The 23,756-nt window shown below is 37.0% G+C and overlaps 2 protein-coding genes and 1 long non-coding RNA gene across 9 annotated transcripts in view; 1 reads left to right on the top strand and 2 right to left on the bottom strand.

The window, feature by feature from the left end:
* Positions 1-11,538, bottom strand: part of LOC26536362 (serine/threonine-protein kinase haspin homolog) — a 36,216-nt gene extending 24,678 nt beyond the window's left edge. For 2 of the 4 annotated variants that reach the window (XM_039377307.2, XM_015189162.3), the window contains exons 1-2: positions 10,788-10,992; positions 9,836-10,733 (exon numbers count right to left, since the gene is read on the bottom strand). In XM_039377307.2, the coding sequence (XP_039233241.1) occupies positions 9,836-10,733; positions 10,788-10,852 (963 nt within the window). In that variant the 5' untranslated portion in view covers positions 10,853-10,992. Of the gene's footprint in view, positions 1-9,835; positions 10,734-10,787 lie in introns of all 4 variants that reach the window. The other 2 variants (XM_039377308.1, XR_005562016.1) reach the window with 2 other exon arrangements.
* A 1,404-nt stretch (positions 11,539-12,942) lies between these two features.
* On the bottom strand, positions 12,943-21,133 carry LOC120322251 (serine/threonine-protein kinase haspin homolog). The gene is made up of 3 exons (XM_039377309.1): positions 20,336-21,133; positions 19,484-20,281; positions 12,943-15,664 (listed from the first exon to the last, which is right to left on the bottom strand). Exons 1-3 carry the CDS (start codon positions 20,398-20,400, stop codon positions 15,544-15,546), a joined length of 984 nt encoding a protein of 327 aa, XP_039233243.1. The 5' UTR covers positions 20,401-21,133; the 3' UTR covers positions 12,943-15,543.
* LOC26535349 lies at positions 20,561-22,218 on the top strand. 4 transcript variants are annotated; one of them, XR_005562019.2, is made up of 3 exons: positions 20,561-20,639; positions 20,696-21,148; positions 21,222-22,216. It is a non-coding gene; the product is annotated as an uncharacterized LOC26535349 (long non-coding RNA). The 4 variants fall into 4 exon arrangements; XR_001453626.2 differs by lacking the exon at positions 20,561-20,639 and having other exon boundaries at positions 20,798-20,896; positions 21,081-21,148; positions 21,222-22,217; XR_005562018.1 differs by lacking the exon at positions 20,561-20,639 and having other exon boundaries at positions 21,081-21,148; positions 21,222-21,306; positions 21,369-22,218.
* Positions 22,219-23,756: the final 1,538 nt, after the last annotated feature.

Genomic DNA, 23,756 nt, shown 5'->3' with positions numbered 1-23,756 from the left:
CTGGAGCGTATGCAAATATTTATTTTTCCATTTTACCTAGAAATCTTTTCTCATTCACTTATTCCAATAAAAAATTATCTGGCATTAACAATTCTTGTTGGTCCATCACATTTACTATACGGTATAATGGTCTTGAGTTTAAACTTTTATTTAATTCTTGTATCTAAAAAGGATTGAGATTTGCCAATCAATCCAATTCTTTTCCAGCTGCGCTGCAATCGCTAATTGGTCTTGAATTGCATAACGTAATTCTTGATCTAATTTACTATTTGATCTAGCTCCTACAAAATATGTTCCGTTATCTAAATATATATTGGCACATTTCCCAAGTCTAGCAATAAAAATTTAATATTTTCGTTGGATTTATGTTTGCATTATGTTTATCCTTCCATAAAATGTTTTGCTATAAGCATTTTTTAATTAATAAGTTTGTTATGTAACATTATTCTAAACTAATCGGTTGCTTAACTTCAAATTCTGCATTTGAGTTTTGCAGTTCTCCGCATACTCTCAAAACCCCATACTGGTTCTTAATATCTCCATTTAATAATAATGTCAAAAATATCTTAGCTGAAGCTTCAAAAACCACATCTCTTTACCCCCTTTTTGATCGTGAGGCTTGAAAATCAAATAACAAACTCGATATACAGACGAATCCGGTTATAACGACTCCGCTTATAGCGCCATTCCAGTTATTGCGACGGAAACTGGATGGCTTGGTTGGTCCCCATAAAAAGTTATATAAAAGGACCTCCGCTCAGTATGTCTCCGCTTTTAGCGACAAACCACTTATACCGACGAGATTTTTTATAATTCAACCGGATATTGCGAAGTTCCATATAAAAACCAGAGAGAACGCTGTAGTCGAGTTCCCCGACTATCTGATATCCGTTACTCAGCTAATGGAAGTGCGAGGGAGAGTCTTCAACACTGACAGTTTTTGGCGGTTTGTGGGCGTTAGAGTGTGGCAAAAAGTTTTTTGGCAAATCGATAGAAATTTACAAGACTAATACAAAAATAAAAAATATCATAACATTTTTTAGACGGTTTGTGGGAGTTAAAGTGGGTATGGCAAAAAGTTTTTTGGCAAATCGATAGAAATTTACAAGACTAATACAAAAATAAAAAATATAACATTTTTTAGACGGTTTGTGGGAGTTAAAGTGGGTATGGCAAAAAGTTTTTTGGCAAATCGATAGAAATTTACAAGACCAATACAAAAATGAAAAAATATTATAGCAAAAATATTATAAAAATATTAAAAGTGTGGGCGTGGCAGCTTTGGGCGGTTTGTGGGCGTGGCAACATGAATCGACAAACTTGCGCTGCGCTTATGTTCCTGGAGTCGTATGCTTAATCTCAACTTTGTAGCTTTTGTAGTTTCTGAAATCTCAGCGTTCATACGGACGGATAGACGGACATGTGAGTTAATGCACTAAATGCTTTAAATGTCTAAATGTTTTATGTTAAAACATATTACGAGCATGGCAACCATAAAATAATCAATAGTTTCCTTTGGATTTTCTACATTTATTTGCTATTTTTGTAACTCCATTTTGCAAAATGTAAGGTTTATAAAAATCGGGGTCGGCTAATTTAAAGCTCTTTATTTTTTTTGATCAACTTTATTTGCGTTGACTATCGAAAGTACTTTCATAAATTTTGGGAGAATGAGTGCTTCAACTTGGAGATTTTTTGGCGAATTTTTTTTATTGAAATAATAGCATTGTGCTTGGAGATGCACGTTCCTGTAGAAGGTATTCTACTTATTTCTGTATGTCAACGAAATTTTTGTTTGTATATTTTTATACCCGTTACTCGTAGAGTAAAAGGGTATACTAGATTCGTTGAAAAGTAAGTAACAGGCAGAAGGAAGCGTTTCCGACTATATAAAGTATATATATTCTTGTTCAGGATCAATAGCCGAGTCGATTTGGCCATGTCCGTCTGTCCGTCCGTCTGTCCGTCCGTATGAACGTCGAGATCTCAGGAACTACAAAAGCTAGAAAGTTGATATTAGGAATGCAGACTCCAGGGACATAGACGCAGCGCAAGTTTGTCGAATCATGCTGCCACGCCCACTCTTACGCCCACAAACCGCCCAAAACTGCCACGCCCACACTTTTGAAAAATGTTTTGATATTTTTTCATTTTTGTATTAGTCTTGTAAATTTCTATCGATTTGCCAAAAAACTTTTGGCCACGCCCACTCTAACGCCCACAAACCGCCAAAAACTGTCCTTCGCATTTACACTAGCTGAGTAACGGGTATCAGATAGTCGGGGAACTCGACTATAGCGTTCTCTCTTGTTTATTATACGGTTGCCTCAGACATCTTAGGCAAATCCAATTTTTTTTTAGCCAGTCAGACCGTTCTGCTGGATTCATTATTAAAAATTTATGGCATTGAATTAAATAATGATTCGGTAGATTACAATATACACAATGGTCACTATAATTTTTATATCCGATACTCGTAAAGTAAAAGGGTATACTAGATTCGTTGAAAAGTATGTAAGAAGAAAGCGTTTCCGACCACAGATAGTATATATATATACATATATTCTTGATCAGGATCAATAGCGGAGTCGATCTAGCCATGTCCGCCTGTCCGTCCGTCTGTCTGTCCGTCCGTATTGGTCTTGTAAATTTCTATCGATTTGCCAAAAAACTTTTTGCTCCACCCACTCTAACGCCCACAAACCGCCAAAGCTGCCACGCCCACACTTTTGAAAAATGTTTTGATGTTTTTCATTTTTGTATTAGTAGTGTACATTTCTATCGATTTGCTAAAAAACTTTTTGCCACACCCTGAGGACTCTCCTTCGCACTTCCACTAGCTGGGTAACGGGTATCCGATTGTCGGGGAACTCGACTATAGCATTCTCTCTTGTTATTTATGTTAGTATTAACAATTTTCTTTACAGGTTTAACTTTCTGTGAAAATTAATGAATTGAGTTTTTGCCATAACATAACATAAGAAAGTGCCTTTATTTCTATTGTTCTTTGAATCAAATATATCTAAAGAGTTTTTATTACATTTTCGCAGAACTATTTGAGCAAAAAATTGCATCCACATCTTTCTTAATTGTGCCTTTTATTTTATATATATTGAATTATAATATTGAATTAATTGTGTCAATAAATGTTTTTATTTGATTATTGGATTAATGACTTAAATTTAGCATATCCATAGACCTATTCATGGGTCCAGAGAAAATTATTATTTTATTCTCATACCACATGGTTAAGAATTCGCAAATGGCTTCGTAATTTTTTCCAGAGCCAAGCAACAGTTATGTAAGTTATAAGTTATAAGTTATGTGTAGACCTGATTAAAAAGATCCCACTCTCTGGAATCACCAAAGAAAGTGGGTATACAAGATTTAGGCAGGGTTGCTAACTCTTCTACTTTAACAACCGTCGGCTTGTTATCTGAGTCGACTATTTATGGCTGTTAAAATATTTTGTTTGTCAAACTCAATTTCACTTTATTTCAGTTTCTCAGGGAATTTAGTTTTTCTATATTTAATATTTATTTGTACCAACGACATTATTATTACATCATACCATCATACTGCTTAAAGTTCGAATAACGCTAAGTCGAGTTCCCCGACTATCTGATACCCGTTACTCAGCTGCTGGAAGTGCAAAGGAGAAATTTCCATACTGACAGTTTTTGGCGGTTTGTGGGCGTTAGAGTGGGCGTGGCAAAAAGTTGTTTGGCAAATCGATAGAAATTTATAAGACTAAGAAAAAAATTAAAAAATATCAAAACATTTTTTAAAAGTGTGGGCGTGGCAACTTTGGACGGTTTTTGGGCGTTAGAGTGGGCATGGGAAAAAGTTTTTGGCAAATCGATAGAAATTTACAAGACCAATACAAAAATTTAAAAATATTAAATTATTTTTCAAAAGTATAGGCGTGGCAGTTTTGGGCGGTTTGTAGGCGTTGGAGTGGGCGTGGCAACATGAACCGACAAACTTTATATGGTCAGAACCGCTTCCTTTTGCCTGTTACATACTTTTCAACGAATCTAGTATACCCTTTTACTCTACTAGTAACGGGTATAATAAGCTGAAAGATTTACGTTGCAATGCTTAAAGGAGATGGCCTTTCTTTGTGTCCTTTACCATAGAGGGGGAAACTGTAAAGTTATGTAGAGGTTTTATTTTTTTAAACGCCAACACTCGCTGAGTTGATATATCAAACAGATTTTTTATTTCTTTGTCCAAGCTTTTGATGCACAAAGCATTTTTGTGCTGCATGAGATGTCAGTCTTGGGGGTGTATAGACTTTTATTTAACACGTTGTTAGTTTTAACGAGATTCCTGCGAGAAGTGTGTGTGTGAAAAGTTTGTCAACGACAAATGGGGGTAACCATTAAGATCATGTTAATGAGTTCTCAATTAAAAATAAGCAGCACGGCTAGCTTGTGGCCAGGTCGACAACATGATTCCTTGCTGGTTCGACCCCTTTTATACGTCTGATTTTCCATTGTAGGGGCGAAAGATTATCGTCAAATTTAAGATGATGTCGTTCGTTTTTTTCATCCTAGAAGCTCGTTTATGTAGTCGGCTGACCATTTTCCCCAAAAATGTTGCTTAGCAGCAGTCACGGCGTCAAACCGTTCCAGATTTATAATAATTTACGTTTGGATGGGGCGTTCTGGACGAGCACGAAGAGATTTTTTTGTCAGCAAACGGCCTGGGGTTAGTTCTCAGAGTTTGCTGGAATCTGAAGACTGCGGAGACAAAGGGCGTGAATTAAGAATGGTTTTCACTTCAGCTGTGACAGTGCAAAGTTTTTCATGCGTGAATATAGAAGTCGTCAGTGTTCTGTAAAGTAGACCCTTTGCGCTCTTCACGCCCGCTTCCCAGGGCCTTCTAAAGTGCGCAGCTCTAGGAGAAATAAAATTAAATGTTGCAAAGTCAGTGGTTCTCTGCAGTTTGGGCTTATAGTTAACGCAAGACATGCAGGAACGTACGATTTGACGAGCAAAATCTCTGGCATTACGATCCATTATTCCAGACGGATCAGGGTATCTAGTCCTTTGGCTTCCTTTGTAGGATGCGCGAAACGAAAGATGTATGCGATTGTTCGTAAACAACAAATGTATGAACTGAATTTGGTCAATTGTTTAAGAACATGGTTTTTGACCACTGTTGAACAAAACATGCCTTTTTTTTTTCCAAGTTCCAGATGATTTCATTAAGAACCGCACGTTTGGAGTTCTGATGTAGTTGCGTCGTGTGATACAATATAAGCAGGATTCGCTGCTCTAGGCACAAATCTCCACTTGAAATTCCTTGTTAGGATCTGAATTTCAGAGATTCGGTTTCCGACGAATGCTGAGAGTGTCACAGTGTTGCTTTAGCCAGTGAAGTACGATTTGCGAATCGGTCCAGAAGCATGCTGCGTTTTGCTTATCATGCTTTATTTTGGCGTACAGTTCCGTTAGCATGCTCGGTCCACATAATTCCAGTTTTGAAAGAGATCGCCTGCGCCAGTGAGCAAGTCATCCACGTAAAATGCCGACTTAATGACTGAAGAGTCGAGTGGATAGTCTGTGCGATGCATCTCAGCGAGATGGTGCGGCTGCACCAAAAACGGGGCCAAGGCGGTACCGTAGTTGACCGTGTTCAGTACGTGCGAACGGTGGTCTGCTTATTCTGCCAATTGCTTATTCTACGTCGTTGGTAGACTAAGCGAGAATTAATGCAATTATAAACCACAACTGCGGCAACAACTACTGATAGCGCCGTACAGGTATTCTAACGAAAGCGACAAAGCGAATTTGCGTCGAGGGCGCCAGTTGTACTAAAAAGTGCCGAAACTACGACTTTTTGGCCGACCAGCCTGCGATAGTTTTGCGCAGTGTTGGTGCAAAGTGTACCGGCCAATTGACGTCGGCGTCAGCAGCGGGAGTATTAATAACACGCGAGACCACAGACACACGAGCGAAAAGATTGCAAAAGAAAAATACGAATAGGTCCGTTGCCTTTATGGCACTTAAGCTGTTACCAATTTTTGGGAAATATGAAAATGCGTGTTGAAAATAACTAATTAATAGGGTTACGCGAGACTTTATATTATGCCCAAGGTTTTGGTTGCGGCGAAATAGAATATGGTTTAGTTTTCAAAGTATTCACCGGTAAAGAAAACGAATTGAGGCACGTCAAGGCAAATATTAGTTATTGATATTAATTGTTGTTAACAAATTGTTATATTAATTATTGTTAACAATTTGTTTATACACTGATATTGGTCAATAATTAGAAAGCTCAATTAATCAATTGAAAATCATTCAGTTTAATTTACCAATGATAACCTCATACTTCAGTAAATACAGGCGAAATAAATAATATCAATGACCAAATTGCTGGACTTCACGGAGCAAATTATTTTACATGTGTCGATATGGAAGGCGGTGTTAACCAAATTCCGATTCACCTGGATTGTGAACCATCCGATTCACTGCAAGCGTGACCCAAAATGGTCAAATCGAGTTTCTGACAATGCCTTTTGGCCTTAAAAGTGTTATTCAGCGCGCAGCATTTAAAAAAATTCAGCATTTTTAAAACAATGGTTCAGAATAGTCCAAATGTGCGAAATATAGCTTCATTATTGCCTACTCCTCAAACTATCACTAGCATTAGAAAATTGATTGGCTTGGCCTCGTACTTTTGAAATTCGTGTCAAGTTTTTCCCAAAGTATGAAAACTTTTTAGGTGCTGAATGATGTAAAAATGATATGAAATTTTTCCGTATCCTTATTTGGAGTACCAAATCGCATTATCGTCGATTAGGGCAGCTGCTTCACAATTTTCAAGTATTCACAGTTTTGTATGTAACAAAAGTTACAAGTTAGCTTGATTTCTAACGGGGGATGAACACGCTGAAAAATTTTTTGGCAGAAGTGGAATCGAGTGAACAGTGGTGGAACTGAATTCTACAATTTCTTGTCCTTTGGAGGTGTTAATTGGCAATCAGGCTCGACCCCATGGGTTGGTTTTGCTGTGTGATAGATTTGGCAAACATTAGAGCTCATCTAACATTAAACATGAATTCGTCTGCATCATATGACATAATAACATTTGATATTGAAATAATTGAAATTGATAGTTGCCTGCAATCAGGCAATGAGGAGAGACATCAAACCATTTTAGATCCGCTTTCGAACGAGAGGTTTCGAGCGGTAAGCTTGGCGGTAGCTTCCAGTACAGAAAATTCGATATCTGCTGCGACTGCACCTATAGAAATCCCTGGATAAGCAAGAAAGACATTGATCGGTTTGCTAGAATTCCAGAATCAACGCCATCAAATTATTAAAGGACAGACCAAGATAGTGACCGTCGGATTGGTAGGATCATCTGGCGCAAAGAGTGGACTAAAGGCAGCTTCTCGTTGACCTACAAAAGCGCTTAAGAAAGAAGAAGTGGACGCACGTCAACGGTATATCGAGAAACTTAAGGCCAACAGAAACTGTACTCCTACGTAACAGAACGGGAAACTGGTCTTGTAGTGGCACGGACCTTCGCTGATCATTTCAACCGAGCCCAGTCACCAATAAATTTAATCTCCCACCCCTAGCACCACAAGATCCCACAGAATTCCGGCCGAGCAAAATAACGAGTCATTAAAGAATCAAGCTGAAAAATCGTATGGCTTGGACTTCATAACCCCGAAAGTGTGCAGTTATACACATCTGCTTGATCTTCAACGCAGTTACTTAATTTCGATATTTCCCTAAAAATTCTAAGACAGGAAATCTTTGATTGACAGAATTCGATCTGAGCGATTGTGCTCTCGAAAAATAGCGAATTATTCAATTAATAAATTTCTATCCGCATGTGAAAACCTTATAATGTGACAATGAACCATTAACTCCCAGTCGAATAGATCATTTTTATTCAACCGATTCATTCGAATTAGCAAATGAAACTAAGAGGAGGTTTGGATGACAGGGTCCATCTTAAGGCACAACAGGTAAATGAATATAGGAATCAAGATGCAATATAACTTTTTAGGTCGGGGAAACAGACTTAGTACAACTTAATAAACGTCTCGGAAATAAAGGTTCAAGCTTTCTCAAAAGAGGATTAGGTTATTAAAATAACTTACGCAAGGAATATTTTTTCTTGTTTGTAAGCTGTTTTTTTTGGAATTTAATAGTGGTAATTTTGTCCGGTACATTTCTTGCTTTGTAATCTTTTTTAATAGTGTCTAACATCTAGGAAAACTGCACAACAATACATTTTGTTTTTAAAAGCATCTAAAATCCCGCTTACAGCTCTCTGAGACTGCTGAACAGTACCCCATTTTAGTCCAAGTAGTACGGTCTAGGAAGATATTGCTTGAGCTTATAAAATAATCCTTGATGACACACTCTGTCGCAGACTTGTATAACATATAAAAGAACTGCACCACAATACATTTTGTTTTCAAAAGCATCTACAATTCTGCTCACAGGTGTCTGACACTGCTGAACAGGCCCATGACCCCTTTTAAAACCAAACTGGTGGTCCGGAGTAAAATTTTTCTCCTCTAATATTGGCATTAGTTTCTTTAAGTATAGCTTCTCAGAATGTATCTTGTCGTCTAGATTTTCCGGGTCAGACAGGTCAAACGGCTGGAAGCTGTGTGTTATGTGTTCGGCAAAAGCGTTTGATTTTTTATAAGCACTCTGTTGAGGTCTTTGCATGCTCGATTGTATGCAGTCTTATCATTCTGGCGTCTGCTGATCTGTCAGGCCCTTCTCAGTCTGCTCCCCTCTCTTACCATAGTAGCTAAATCTGTTAACCAAAACTAGTTATCCCTGCGGATATGATTTGTAGCTCTAGTGATTTCCTCTAGTGGATTTCCGGCTAAGGATCTAAGTGTTCTTCCAGCCAGCTTTTGTAATTGCTGATCTTTGTGTTGCGCCTTATAAGCTTCACTGCGGGTGAGGTCCTTATGTACGAACTTTTTAAGAGGATCTTGACAATGCTATGATCCGAACACAGGTCGTAGCAGGCAGATGTGGATATTTTGGTAGGGTCAATACCTTTGCTTACGCCAAGGTCCAAGAGATCAGGAATTCTAACGGGGTCAGTAGGCCAGTACCTTGGTTGTCCGGTATGTAAGGGCTTTGCCATTTGGAAAACATTTGGAACTGGAAATGGGATATTAACTGACTATAAACCCAAGAAGAAGTCTGTGGACAGCCTTCGTTTTAAAAAGGCCGGAGTTAAGACACGCACCCAGTATTACAAAAGAACCGAACCATGTTTTTTGCAAGTGCCCCTTGAACTTATTTTTCTTATTATAAACATGCCAAAAAGATTGAGCTTTCTCGTTCGCACTCTCACTAGGTGAGTAACGGGTATCTGATATTAAAGAAACTCGTCCATAGCGTTCTCTCTTGCAAATCGAGCGAACAAATCTCATGAGATTAATCCAACCGAACAAATTCTGGCAAGCACCATCGAAGCAATTCCAATTTTGCAATAACTCAGATATGTACACCTATTAAACACAATGCAAACGAATGCATAATCTTTTATAACCTGCGATCACAAATTTCCTATAGTTGCTCAAAAATGCTAAAATTATAATAATTTAAAGAGATATAAAATCTATATTCAATATATAAATACTGAAATACATCGGTAATTATAGAATGTTTTTAGACTCAGTAAATGTTAGAAATCAAATACTCATAAGATATATCAATTTATATGCAACCCAAAGCCCTTGCACTGTATAAATAAATATAGTTTTTTTTTAAAACAATGTGATATTTCTAGTTAAACATATTTTTATGAAAGTAGCTTAAAACACTACAAAAATTACCTTGTGTATGCTTACAAATCCATCCGTAGAATTAATTTTGTTTGTTTGAAGGCTGCTCATTTTTGTAGTAATAATTATTTCTGGTAAAATTTGACTGAATGATTTTTGCTTTTCTCCATTAATTTCAGTAGAACCCTCTAAAGGTATAATCTTTAAAACTATATTGGAGATGTGTTTTTCTAATCTGTTTTGATTTTTTGAACAAAGAAATACTTCTCCATAAGCCCCTTCACCTATTTTAATAGAATTCAACAATTTATTTTGTTCATATGCATCATTAAACGGAAGTGGTATAGACTGATCGCAATATTTCAGAACTTCTTCTTCACATTTATTTTTAAATTTGTGTTCGCCTTTTAAAACTAAAGATTTTCGATCCTGACATATTGAGCTTCGTTCTACTTTTTTGTTGAAATTTATTTCAGTTATTTTAGTTCGGATAAAATTGTTCAGCGATTTTCGCCACTTTCCCGGTTTTAATACAATCGAAGAAGGGTGCACAACAGTAACCATCTTATATGATTTACTTAACTGTCTTTTCCCGAAATTAGAACACATATTTGGGCTGGCATTTATGTTTAGAAATGGATTCTCGACATTTACATTAATATTTGCGTCTTTAGTATCAGTGTCACTGCTGCCCTCAAAACCTTCAAGTTTCAAGCGAGTTATTGGAGAGAGGCCGCAATTAAATAATACTGCGCCTAATCGTTTGTCGCAAGGAGTTGATATAGAATCACTGGGACAATGCACTTTTATAAAGCAATCTTCACAAGTCAAAGGTTTGTCTTCATGAATGGTTTCCTTTATTTCTATGAAGCTGCTATTTTCAACACTGGAGTCAATGTTATGGGGTACTCTAACAGATTGTGTTACAATATTCATTTTACGTAGTTTCCTAGAAGCCAACCTATTATTTTAATTTTAATGCATTAAATGGGTTTACTCTTACGTTCTAGAGTCCAAAAGTTCATCGAACGGATCACTCCATTTACCGTCCTCTAAAGAATAATCCATTTTTGTTTTGCTTATTTACTATAAATTTTAAATTTTTAAAGCATTACAATAGATATATGATGCTTCGATAACAGCTGTGATCCGATAACTTTATTTTTAGATTATAGGGTTGACCCACAATTTTTCGGAATTTTTTTCCATTTACATATATTTATGCCATTGACTTGGAACCTGATAACTACAGAACGCTTTTTACGAAACGTGCAAAACTTATTTTCTATTAACCAATAAATACTCTAGTGAGTACATTTATGTTTTTTTACATTGTCTGGTGCTATATTTTTTACTGCCATAGAAAGAAGGGCAAACCAATTTTGAACAAACGGTACTTACGAAAAACTATTACGAATAAGAAGACAAAGAGCGAAAACAGCAGACAAAGACTAAGCATTTTTGTTGTATTATTGCGTTTCTGTTTACTTGTACTTTTAATATTCAAAAAGTGTTTTTAAGGCCTTAGAAATTTAACGATGGTTTTAAGGCTTGCGTTTTCCAAGTAAGTAGCACATTTTTTATTAATATTTGCAAATATTATATTTCAATTTAACTATGAGTTTTTATTTGTCCTTACCTACGTACGTTTTACTTTGTACTTTTCTTTTCAACGTATTTAGTTTTTCTCCATTAACACCGTTTAACAGTCGTAATACAGTTAAATAATATTTACATATATATTGCAGATGTTCGCCATTCCTCTACTAGAATAAATAAGCACGACTATTAATACGGAAATTTATATAGACTTATTGTAGGTATACAATAAAAATAAAACCATCTTAAAACGATCGTTAAATTAATTATTTGTTTGCTATATTCTACAGAAACACTTCCTCTTTTGTAGTTACAATACATTCAGAATTGCTCAATAGAACTTTTCTTTATAATTAGTCCGGGAAATAATCCAGAGTAAGTTTCCGAAATTATTGTATCATAAATATTTTAAAATACTTGGTTTGGAAAACATCCAGACGCCTTTTAGGTAATGCTTACAGAAGCCTTTTCCGGAATGAATTAAGAATCCTTTTAAGGAGTGCTTACAGATGCGTTGCACGGGAGTGTAAGAATCTGACGTCTGTCAAAACTGGGTATGCTTTCATATAATCAATAATATAATTAACAATATAGTCCCATTCGGAAATTTGGTGTGAAAAAAAAATTTTTCCTTCTCCTTTTTTTTGATTCTTTTCCCATAGAACACTAATAAACATTGAAATAGAAGGCCTATTGTAGAGTTCTAATATAATGCATTTTGTTAAACTATTTTTAGTAGAGTCAGGATAAAAAATCAAAATCTTAACGATTGCCCAAGTTTTGCAATCGTGTTTCTTCGCGTACAAGCCGAAACCAAACACATTAATGTTTATGTCAGAATTATGTATGCTTTGTTTAGAAACAGTTTTTGCAGTAATCCTTACATCTTTTTTAATTGTATTCAAATTAAAGCCAGGCCCGGTGATACAGCAAACAAATTCTGAGCAAACGATACTTACGGAAAGCAAATGAAGGGAACAAAATGAAGCAGCCAAAGAAGCTGGAATCATTATACCCGTACTCTACGAATAACGGGTATACTAGATTCGTTGAAAAGTATGTAACAGGCAGAAGGAAGCGTTTCCGACCATAAAAGTATGTATATTCTGGATCAGGATCAATAGCCGAGTCGATCTGGCCATTTCCGCCTGTCTGCCCGTGCGTATGAACGTCGAGATCTCAGTAACTTCAAAAGCTAGAAAGTTGATATTAAGCATACAGACTCCAGAAACATAGACGCAGCGCAAGTTTGTCGATTTATGTTGCCACGCCCACTCCAACGCCTACAAACCGCCCAAAACTGCCACGCCTTGCTTTTGAAAAATAATTTAATATTTTTTAATTTTTGTATTGGCCTTGTAAATTTATATCGATTTGCCAAAAAACTTTTTGCCACGCCCACTCTAACGCCAAACCACCAAATGATGCCAGGCCCACATTTTTGAAAATGTTTTGATATTTTTTCATTTTTTATTAGTTTTTTAAATTTCTATCGATTTGCCAAAAAAACTTTTTGCCACGCCCACTCTAACGCTTACAAACCGCCAAAAACTGTCAGTGTTGAAGACCCTTCTTCGCACTTCTACTAGTTGAGTAACGGGTATCAGATAGTCGGGGAACTCGACTATAGCGTTCTCTCTTGTTTTTGTTTTATTGTTTTTGATCACTTGCAGTTTTAATTTATGATCTTCAAGGGCGTCAAATAGTGACGGCTTTCAGATTCGGGTTTGTATTTTGCAATTAAGTATAATTATTAATTCAAATAATTATCAATAACATTTACAAATATTTAATCATGATTATGTAAGTAGCAAATTTGTATTTTAAGTTTTATAATGGTTGTTAGCTATTCATTATTTCTAATACTGTTATATTTTATCCGTGTCTTGCAGATTCTTGCCTTTCCTTAACTAGGAGAAAAATAAACCAAAACGTCTATTGATACTGTTTAGCTATTAAGCTTTTTCAACACTTAACTGTTGCGAGAAATAAGTAGCTGAAGAAAGTTTTGTCTTTTTTCAGATACAGTTTATTTTGTTAATTATACTGGCAGCTAGGGCCGACCAAGAGCTATAACGAATGCACAAGTTAAGTCTTTGCCGAAAAACGATGAAGTAACAATTGGCGGGATAGACAGCCAAGAATGGGACCTTGGAAGGATTTTCGGATGGCGGCCATCAAAGTCCAATGACGAATTCCGGAGGCGACCGCCTACTCTAAGAAGTCCAAATTCGTCCAGGAACGGCGAACGCGATGATATGGGACTAGACAAGGAAACTCTTCCTAGCGTTTTTAGGGACTGCATGTCCTGCCATAACTGCGCGCGCTGCATCAAACGCAGCATCATCTGAGTACCCTCTTGAATGTGTGCGACGGTGAGCCCAGGATGACGAATCCCATTACAAAATTTGTAAATGTATGCAAACGCTCGTTGCATTGAGGGGTATGAATTTGCAAATTTGAATCTTGCACTTACATTTACGTACGGCGACTTTACGATGAACACACTTCGACGATGTTCAAGCACCGGTTTCTTAGGACAAACAGCTGGTGGCCAATCTCATTCAGGCTCCATAAGATAGGCGGGTCCCAGAGTGACGACTTCGTGACTTCAACTATAAGGCCGGGACAAGTTTCTACCTCCTAAAAGCGCTGCAGAAGCGAATCAGGTCCAACACCATGTTTTCCTCGCTGACTAGAGAAGGAACTCGTGACGCTATTAAGGCGCTACCGCACGGGCGCGCGCAGCTTTCAGACATAACCAAGCCCAGACGAGTTTTTTTAAGCAGTGGCAGTCCTGGCAACAACTTTATCTGACCTACGCAGAGGAACTCATAAAACAGGCTAGCTCCTATTAACAGGGCAACACGATGAGCTTTATAAATTCCGGCTCGGCGAGCTGCACTTTTTTTGGAATCATCCAGTCCCCAATGTCCACATTAAAGCTTGGCCGGCGTTCCGTGATATTGGGAGCGATAACTGCTGTTATGCCCGTTGAGATATTTAAAGTGACAGACCGCATCGCAATTCCTACCGAGAATCCATCAATCGCGAAATTGGAATCCACGATTCCAGTGATGGAGCCAGACAACCTCGAGTGGGGCGGAAGGCTCAGTGTGGGAACTTGAACACATCGGAACATCTGGCTGCGAGGAAGGCGGACCATCTAGATGGAGCAGCGTATGATGCCTCATTCCACAGTTGCAGCAGCCGCTGCAACTGACTTTAGGCAATTTAGGCAGCTTTGGTAATTGCTGATCTTTGTGTTGCGCCTTATAAGCTTCACTGCGGGTGAGGTCCTTATGTACGAACTTTTTAAGAGGATCTTGACAATGCTATGATCCGAACACAGGTCGTAGCAGGCAGATGTGGATATTTTGGTAGGGTCAATACCTTTGCTTACGCCAAGGTCCAAGAGATCAGGAATTCTAACGGGGTCAGTAGGCCAGTACCTTGGTTGTCCGGTATGTAAGGGCTTTGCCATTTGGAAAACATTTGGAACTGGAAATGGGATATTAACTGACTATAAACCCAAGAAGAAGTCTGTGGACAGCCTTCGTTTTAAAAAGGCCGGAGTTAAGACACGCACCCAGTATTACAAAAGAACCGAACCATGTTTTTTGCAAGTGCCCCTTGAACTTATTTTTCTTATTATAAACATGCCAAAAAGATTGAGCTTTCTCGTTCGCACTCTCACTAGGTGAGTAACGGGTATCTGATATTAAAGAAACTCGTCCATAGCGTTCTCTCTTGCAAATCGAGCGAACAAATCTCATGAGATTGATCCAACCGAACAAATTCTGGCAAGCACCATCGAAGCAATTCCAATTTTGCAATAACTCAGATATGTACACCTATTAAACACAATGCAAACGAATGCATAATCTTTTATAACCTGCGATCACAAATTTCCTATAGTTGCTCAAAAATGCTAAAATTATAATAATTTAAAAGATATAAAATCTATATTCAATATACAAATACTGAAATACATCGGTAATTATAGAATGTTTTTAGACTCAGTAAATGTTAGAAATCAAATACTCATAAGATATATCAATTTATATGCAACCCAAAGCCCTTGCACTGTATAAATAAATATAGTTTTTTTTTAAAACAATGTGATATTTCTAGTTAAACATATTTTTATGAAAGTAAGCTTAAAACACTACAAAGATTACCTTGTGTATGCTTACAAATCCATCCGTAGAATTAATTTTGTTTGTTTGAAGGCTGCTCATTTTTGTAGTAATAATTATTTCTGGTAAAATTTGACTGAATGTTTTTGCTTTTTTATTGAGAACAAAGGAGAACAACTTCAACGCCAAAACGGTGATCAGCATTCTTATCAGAAAGAAAGTGCCGCAGCCACTCTTCATAGTTGAACTTGAACCATCGAAACAAAAAATTACTTATTTATAAACCACAGTTTTTACTGCACCGAAGCATAAGCGCACGAATCATGTGCAGTTCACCAACTACCAAGAATATGGCCACACCAAAGCGTACTGCGCCCTAAAATCGATCTCTATCGTTTGCAGCGAAGCTCAAAGTACCGTCCTAACTGTCCTAAAAACAAGGACGAAAGTTCAATTAAACTATTAAGCAACTGTGGCGAGGATGCATTGTTTACAAATGCTTGCTTCTTATAAAACAAAATAGTGACAATAATAGCTATTTGGAACGCTTTCGTTTCGAGGCACAGCCTAGAATTTTACTCAGCTTTTAGCCCATTGAAACCTTGATGTCAAGTTACTCGCAGAGACTCACCTTACTGACAAGTATAATTTCAATATCCTGTTAATATATGTACATTGCTTTTTATACCCGTTACTCGTAGAGCAAAAGGGTATACTAGATTCGTTGAAAAGTATGTAACAGGCAGAAGGAAGCGTTTCCGACCATATAAAGAATATATATTCTATATCAGTCAATAGCCGAGTCGATCTGGCCATGTCCGTCTGTCCGTCCTCTGAGATTTCAGGAACTAGAGAAGCTAGAAGCATACAGACTCCAGAGATATAGACGCAGCGCAAGTTTGTTGATTCATGTTGCCACGCCCACTCTAACGCCAAAAACCGCCCAAAACTACAACGCCCACACTCTTGTAAATTTCTATCGATTTGCCAAAAAACTTTTAGCCATGCCCACTCTAACGCCCACAAACCGCCAAAAACTGTCAGTGTTGAAGACTCTCCCGCGCACTTCCAACAGCTGAGTAACGGGCATCAGATAGTCGGGGAACTCGACTATTGCGTTCTCTCTTGTTTAAATTATGCTTCAGCAGAAACACATCGAATCACATCAATCTACGAGCCGTATAGGCTTACAAGCAATAGGACCAACTGGGACAGTTAGAAATATATATGTTTGTTCCCATACTGATTTTTTTTTGGTCCCTGGATAAGCGAGAAAGACATTGATCGGTTTGCTAGAATTCCAGAATCAACGCCATCAAATAATAAAAGGACAGACCAAGATAGTGACCGGCGGAGTGGTAGGAGCACAGATCATCTGGCGCAAAGAGTGGACTAAAGGCAGCTTCTCGCTGACCTACAAAAGCGCTTAACAAAGAAGAAGTGGACGCACGTCAACGGTATATCGAGAAACTTAAGGCCAACAGAAACTGTACTCCTACTTAACAGAACGGGAAACTGGTCTTGTAGTGGCACGGACCTTCACTGATCATTTCAACCGAGCCCAGTCACCAATAAATTTAATCTCCCACCCCTAGTACACAAGATCCCACAGAATTCCGGCCGAGCAAAATAACGAGTCATTAAAGAATCAAGCTGAAAAATCGTATGGCTTGGACTTCATAACCCCGAAAGTGTGCAGTTATACACATCTGCTTGCTCTTCAACGCAGTTACTTAATTTCGATATTTCCCTAAAAATTCTAAGACAGGAAATCTTTGATTGACAGAATTCGATCTGAGCGATTGTGCTCTCGAAAAATAGCGAATAATTCAATTAATAAATTTCTATCCGCATGTGAAAACCTTATAATGTGACAATGAACCATTAACTCCCAGTCGAATAGATCATTTTTATTCAACCGATTCATTCGAATTAGCAAATGAAACTAAGAGGAGGTTTGGATGACACGGTCCATCTTAAGGCACAACAGGTAAATGAAAAAATGAATCAAGATGCAATATAACTTTTTAGGTCGGGGAAACAGACTTAGTACAACTTAATAAACGTCTCGGAAATAAATTTACCCCAAGGTATAAAGAGGAAAAGGTTCAAGCTTTCTCAAAAGAGGATTAGGTTATTAAAATAACTTACGCAAGGAATATTTTTTCTTGTTTGTAAGCTGTTTTTTTTGGAATTTAATAGTGGTAATTTTGTCCGGTACATTTCTTGCTTTGTAATCTTTTTTAATAGTGTCTAACATCTAGGAAAACTGCACAACAATACATTTTGTTTTTAAAAGCATCTAAAATCCCGCTTACAGCTCTCTGAGACTGCTGAACAGTACCCCATTTTAGTCCAAGTAGTACGGTCTAGGAAGATATTGCTTGAGCTTATAAAATAATCCTTGATGACACACTCTGTCGCAGACTTGTATAACATATAAAAGAACTGCACCACAATACATTTTGTTTTCAAAAGCATCTACAATTCTGCTCACAGGTGTCTGACACTGCTGAACAGGCCCATGACCCCTTTTAAAACCAAACTGGTGGTCCGGAGTAAAATTTTTCTCCTCTAATATTGGCATTAGTTTCTTTAAGTATAGCTTCTCAGAATGTATCTTGTCGTCTAGATTTTCCGGGTCAGACAGGTCAAACGGCTGGAAGCTGTGTGTTATGTGTTCGGCAAAAGCGTTTGATTTTTTATAAGCACTCTGTTGAGGTCTTTGCATGCTCGATTGTATGCAGTCTTATCATTCTGGCGTCTGCTGATCTGTCAGGCCCTTCTCAGTCTGCTCCCCTCTCTTACCATAGTAGCTAAATCTGTTAACCAAAACTAGTTATCCCTGCGGATATGATTTGTAGTTCTAGTGATATCCTCTAGTGGATTTCCGGCTAAGGATCTAAGTGTTCTTCCAGCCAGCTTTTGTAATTGCTGATCTTTGTGTTGCGCCTTATAAGCTTCACTGCGGGTGAGGTCCTTATGTACGAACTTTTTAAGAGGATCTTGACAATGCTATGATCCGAACACAGGTCGTAGCAGGCAGATGTGGATATTTTGGTAGGGTCAATACCTTTGCTTACGCCAAGGTCCAAGAGATCAGGAATTCTAACGGGGTCAGTAGGCCAGTACCTTGGTTGTCCGGTATGTAAGGGCTTTGCCATTTGGAAAACATTTGGAACTGGAAATGGGATATTAACTGACTATAAACCCAAGAAGAAGTCTGTGGACAGCCTTCGTTTTAAAAAGGCCGGAGTTAAGACACGCACCCAGTATTACAAAAGAACCGAACCATGTTTTTTGCAAGTGCCCCTTGAACTTATTTTTCTTATTATAAACATGCCAAAAAGATTGAGCTTTCTCGTTCGCACTCTCACTAGGTGAGTAACGGGTATCTGATATTAAAGAAACTCGTCCATAGCGTTCTCTCTTGCAAATCGAGCGAACAAATCTCATGAGATTAATCCAACCGAACAAATTCTGGCAAGCACCATCGAAGCAATTCCAATTTTGCAATAACTCAGATATGTACACCTATTAAACACAATGCAAACGAATGCATAATCTTTTATAACCTGCGATCACAAATTTCCTATAGTTGCTCAAAAATGCTAAAATTATAATAATTTAAAGAGATATAAAATCTATATTCAATATATAAATACTGAAATACATCGGTAATTATAGAATGTTTTTAGACTCAGTAAATGTTAGAAATCAAATACTCATAAGATATATCAATTTATATGCAACCCAAAGCCCTTGCACTGTATAAATAAATATAGTTTTTTTTTAAAACAATGTGATATTTCTAGTTAAACATATTTTTATGAAAGTAGCTTAAAACACTACAAAAATTACCTTGTGTATGCTTACAAATCCATCCGTAGAATTAATTTTGTTTGTTTGAAGGCTGCTCATTTTTGTAGTAATAATTATTTCTGGTAAAATTTGACTGAATGATTTTTGCTTTTCTCCATTAATTTCAGTAGAACCCTCTAAAGGTATAATCTTTAAAACTATATTGGAGATGTGTTTTTCTAATCTGTTTTGATTTTTTGAACAAAGAAATACTTCTCCATAAGCCCCTTCACCTATTTTAATAGAATTCAACAATTTATTTTGTTCATATGCATCATTAAACGGAAGTGGTATAGACTGATCGCAATATTTCAGAACTTCTTCTTCACATTTATTTTTAAATTTGTGTTCGCCTTTTAAAACTAAAGATTTTCGATCCTGACATATTGAGCTTCGTTCTACTTTTTTGTTGAAATTTATTTCAGTTATTTTAGTTCGGATAAAATTGTTCAGCGATTTTCGCCACTTTCCCGGTTTTAATACAATCGAAGAAGGGTGCACAACAGTAACCATCTTATATGATTTACTTAACTGTCTTTTCCCGAAATTAGAACACATATTTGGGCTGGCATTTATGTTTAGAAATGGATTCTCGACATTTACATTAATATTTGCGTCTTTAGTATCAGTGTCACTGCTGCCCTCAAAACCTTCAAGTTTCAAGCGAGTTATTGGAGAGAGGCCGCAATTAAATAATACTGCGCCTAATCGTTTGTCGCAAGGAGTTGATATAGAATCACTGGGACAATGCACTTTTATAAAGCAATCTTCACAAGTCAAAGGTTTGTCTTCATGAATGGTTTCCTTTATTTCTATGAAGCTGCTATTTTCAACACTGGAGTCAATGTTATGGGGTACTCTAACAGATTGTGTTACAATATTCATTTTACGTAGTTTCCTAGAAGCCAACCTATTATTTTAATTTTAATGCATTAAATGGGTTTACTCTTACGTTCTAGAGTCCAAAAGTTCATCGAACGGATCACTCCATTTACCGTCCTCTAAAGAATAATCCATTTTTGTTTTGCTTATTTACTATAAATTTTAAATTTTTAAAGCATTACAATAGATATATGATGCTTCGATAACAGCTGTGATCCGATAACTTTATTTTTAGATTATAGGGTTGACCCACAATTTTTCGGAATTTTTTTCCATTTACATATATTTATGCCATTGACTTGGAACCTGATAACTACAGAACGCTTTTTACGAAACGTGCAAAACTTATTTTCTATTAACCAATAAATACTCTAGTGAGTACATTTATGTTTTTTTACATTGTCTGGTGCTATATTTTTTACTGCCATAGAAAGAAGGGCAAACCAATTTTGAACAAACGGTACTTACGAAAAACTATTACGAATAAGAAGACAAAGAGCGAAAACAGCAGACAAAGACTAAGCATTTTTGTTGTATTATTGCGTTTCTGTTTACTTGTACTTTTAATATTCAAAAAGTGTTTTTAAGGCCTTAGAAATTTAACGATGGTTTTAAGGCTTGCGTTTTCCAAGTAAGTAGCACATTTTTTATTAATATTTGCAAATATTATATTTCAATTTAACTATGAGTTTTTATTTGTCCTTACATACGTACGTTTTACTTTGTACTTTTCTTTTCAACGTATTTAGTTTTTCTCCATTAACACCGTTTAACAGTCGTAATACAGTTAAATAATATTTACATATATATTGCAGATGTTCGCCATTCCTCTACTAGAATAAATAAGCACGACTATTAATACGGAAATTTATATAGACTTATTGTAGGTATACAATAAAAATAAAACCATCTTAAAACCATCGTTAAATTAATTATTTGTTTGCTATATTCTACAGAAACACTTCCTCTTTTGTAGTTACAATACATTCAGAATTGCTCAATAGAACTTTTCTTTATAATTAGTCCGGGAAATAATCCAGAGTAAGTTTCCGAAATTATTGTATCATAAATATTTTAAAATACTTGGTTTGGAAAACATCCAGACGCCTTTTAGGTAATGCTTACAGAAGCCTTTTCCGGAATGAATTAAGAATCCTTTTAAGGAGTGCTTACAGATGCGTTGCACGGGAGTGTAAGACTCTGACGTCTGTCAAAACTGGGTATGCTTTCATATAATCAATAATATAATTAACAATATAGTCCCATTCGGAAATTTGGTGTGAAAAAAAAATTTTTCCTTCTCCTTTTTTTTTGATTCTTTTCCCATAGAACACTAATAAACATTGAAATAGAAGGCCTATTCTAGAGTTCTAATATAATGCATTTTGTTAAACTATTTTTAGTAGAGTCAGGATAAAAAATCAAAATCTTAACGATTGCTCAAGTTTTGCAATCGTGTTTCTTCGCGTACAAGCCGAAACCAAACACATTAATGTTTATGTCAGAATTATGTATGCTTTGTTTAGAAACAGTTTTTGCAATAATCCTTACATCTTTTTTAATTGTATTCAAATTAAAGCCAGGCCCGGTGATACAGCAAACAAATTCTGAGCAAACGATACTTACGGAAAGCAAATGAAGGGAACAAAATGAAGCAGCCAAAGAAGCTGGAATCATTATACCCGTTACTCGTAGAGTAAAAGGGTATACTAGATTCGTTGAAAAGTATGTAACAGGCAGAAGGAAGCGTTTCCGACCATAAAAGTATGTATATTCTGGATCAGGATCAATAGCCGAGTCGATCTGGCCATTTCCGCCTGTCTGCCCGTGCGTATGAACGTCGAGATCTCAGTAACTTCAAAAGCTAGAAAGTTGATATTAAGCATACAGACTCCAGAAACATAGACGCAGCGCAAGTTTGTCGATTTATGTTGCCACGCCCACTCCAACGCCTACAAACCGCCCAAAACTGCCACGCCTTGCTTTTGAAAAATAATTTAATATTTTTTAATTTTTGTATTGGCCTTGTAAATTTATATCGATTTGCCAAAAAACTTTTTGCCACGCCCACTCTAACGCCAAACCACCAAATGATGCCAGGCCCACATTTTTGAAAATGTTTTGATATTTTTTCATTTTTTATTAGTTTTTTAAATTTCTATCGATTTGCCAAAAAAACTTTTTGCCACGCCCACTCTAACGCTTACAAACCGCCAAAAACTGTCAGTGTTGAAGACCCTTCTTCGCACTTCTACTAGTTGAGTAACGGGTATCAGATAGTCGGGGAACTCGACTATAGCGTTCTCTCTTGTTTTTGTTTTATTGTTTTTGATCACTTGCAGTTTTAATTTATGATCTTCAAGGGCGTCAAATAGTGACGGCTTTCAGATTCGGGTTTGTATTTTGCAATTAAGTATAATTATTAATTCAAATAATTATCAATAACATTTACAAATATTTAATTTCATGATTATGTAAGTAGCAAATTTGTATTTTAAGTTTTATAATGGTTGTTAGCTATTCATTATTTCTAATACTGTTATATTTTATCCGTGTCTTGCAGATTCTTGCCTTTCCTTAACTAGGAGAAAAATAAACCAAAACGTCTATTGATACTGTTTAGCTATTAAGCTTTTTCAACACTTAACTGTTGCGAGAAATAAGTAGCTGAAGAAAGTTTTGTCTTTTTTCAGATACAGTTTATTTTGTTAATTATACTGGCAGCTAGGGCCGACCAAGAGCTATAACGAATGCACAAGTTAAGTCTTTGCCGAAAAACGATGAAGTAACAATTGGCGGGATAGACAGCCAAGAATGGGACCTTGGAAGGATTTTCGGATGGCGGCCATCAAAGTCCAATGACGAATTCCGGAGGCGACCGCCTACTCTAAGAAGTCCAAATTCGTCCAGGAACGGCGAACGCGATGATATGGGACTAGACAAGGAAACTCTTCCTAGCGTTTTTAGGGACTGCATGTCCTGCCATAACTGCGCGCGCTGCATCAAACGCAGCATCATCTGAATACCCTCTTGAATGTGTGCGACGGTGAGCCCAGGATGACGAATCCCATTACAAAATTTGTAAATGTATGCAAACGCTCGTTGCATTGAGGGGTATGAATTTGCAAATTTGAATCTTGCACTTACATTTACGTACGGCGACTTTACGATGAACACACTTCGACGATGTTCAAGCACCGGTTTCTTAGGACAAACAGCTGGTGGCCAATCTCATTCAGGCTCCATAAGATAGGCGGGTCCCAGAGTGACGACTTCGTGACTTCAACTATAGGGCCGGGACAAGTTTCTACCTCCTAAAAGCGCTGCAGAAGCGAATCAGGTCCCACATCATGTTTTCCTCGCTGACTAGAGAAGGAACTCGTGACGCTATTAAGGCGCTACCGCACGGGCGCGCGCAGCTTTCAGACATAACCAAGCCCAGACGAGTTTTTTTAAGCAGTGGCAGTCCTGGCAACAACTTTATCTGACCT

The sequence above is a fragment of the Drosophila yakuba genome, unplaced genomic scaffold (assembly GCF_016746365.2).
Source record: "Drosophila yakuba strain Tai18E2 unplaced genomic scaffold, Prin_Dyak_Tai18E2_2.1 Segkk2_quiver_pilon_scaf, whole genome shotgun sequence".
Lineage (NCBI taxonomy): Eukaryota > Metazoa > Arthropoda > Insecta > Diptera > Drosophilidae > Drosophila > Drosophila yakuba.
The sequence above is the reverse complement of the archived record's forward strand: the minus strand, read 5'-3'. Positions and strand labels throughout refer to the sequence as shown.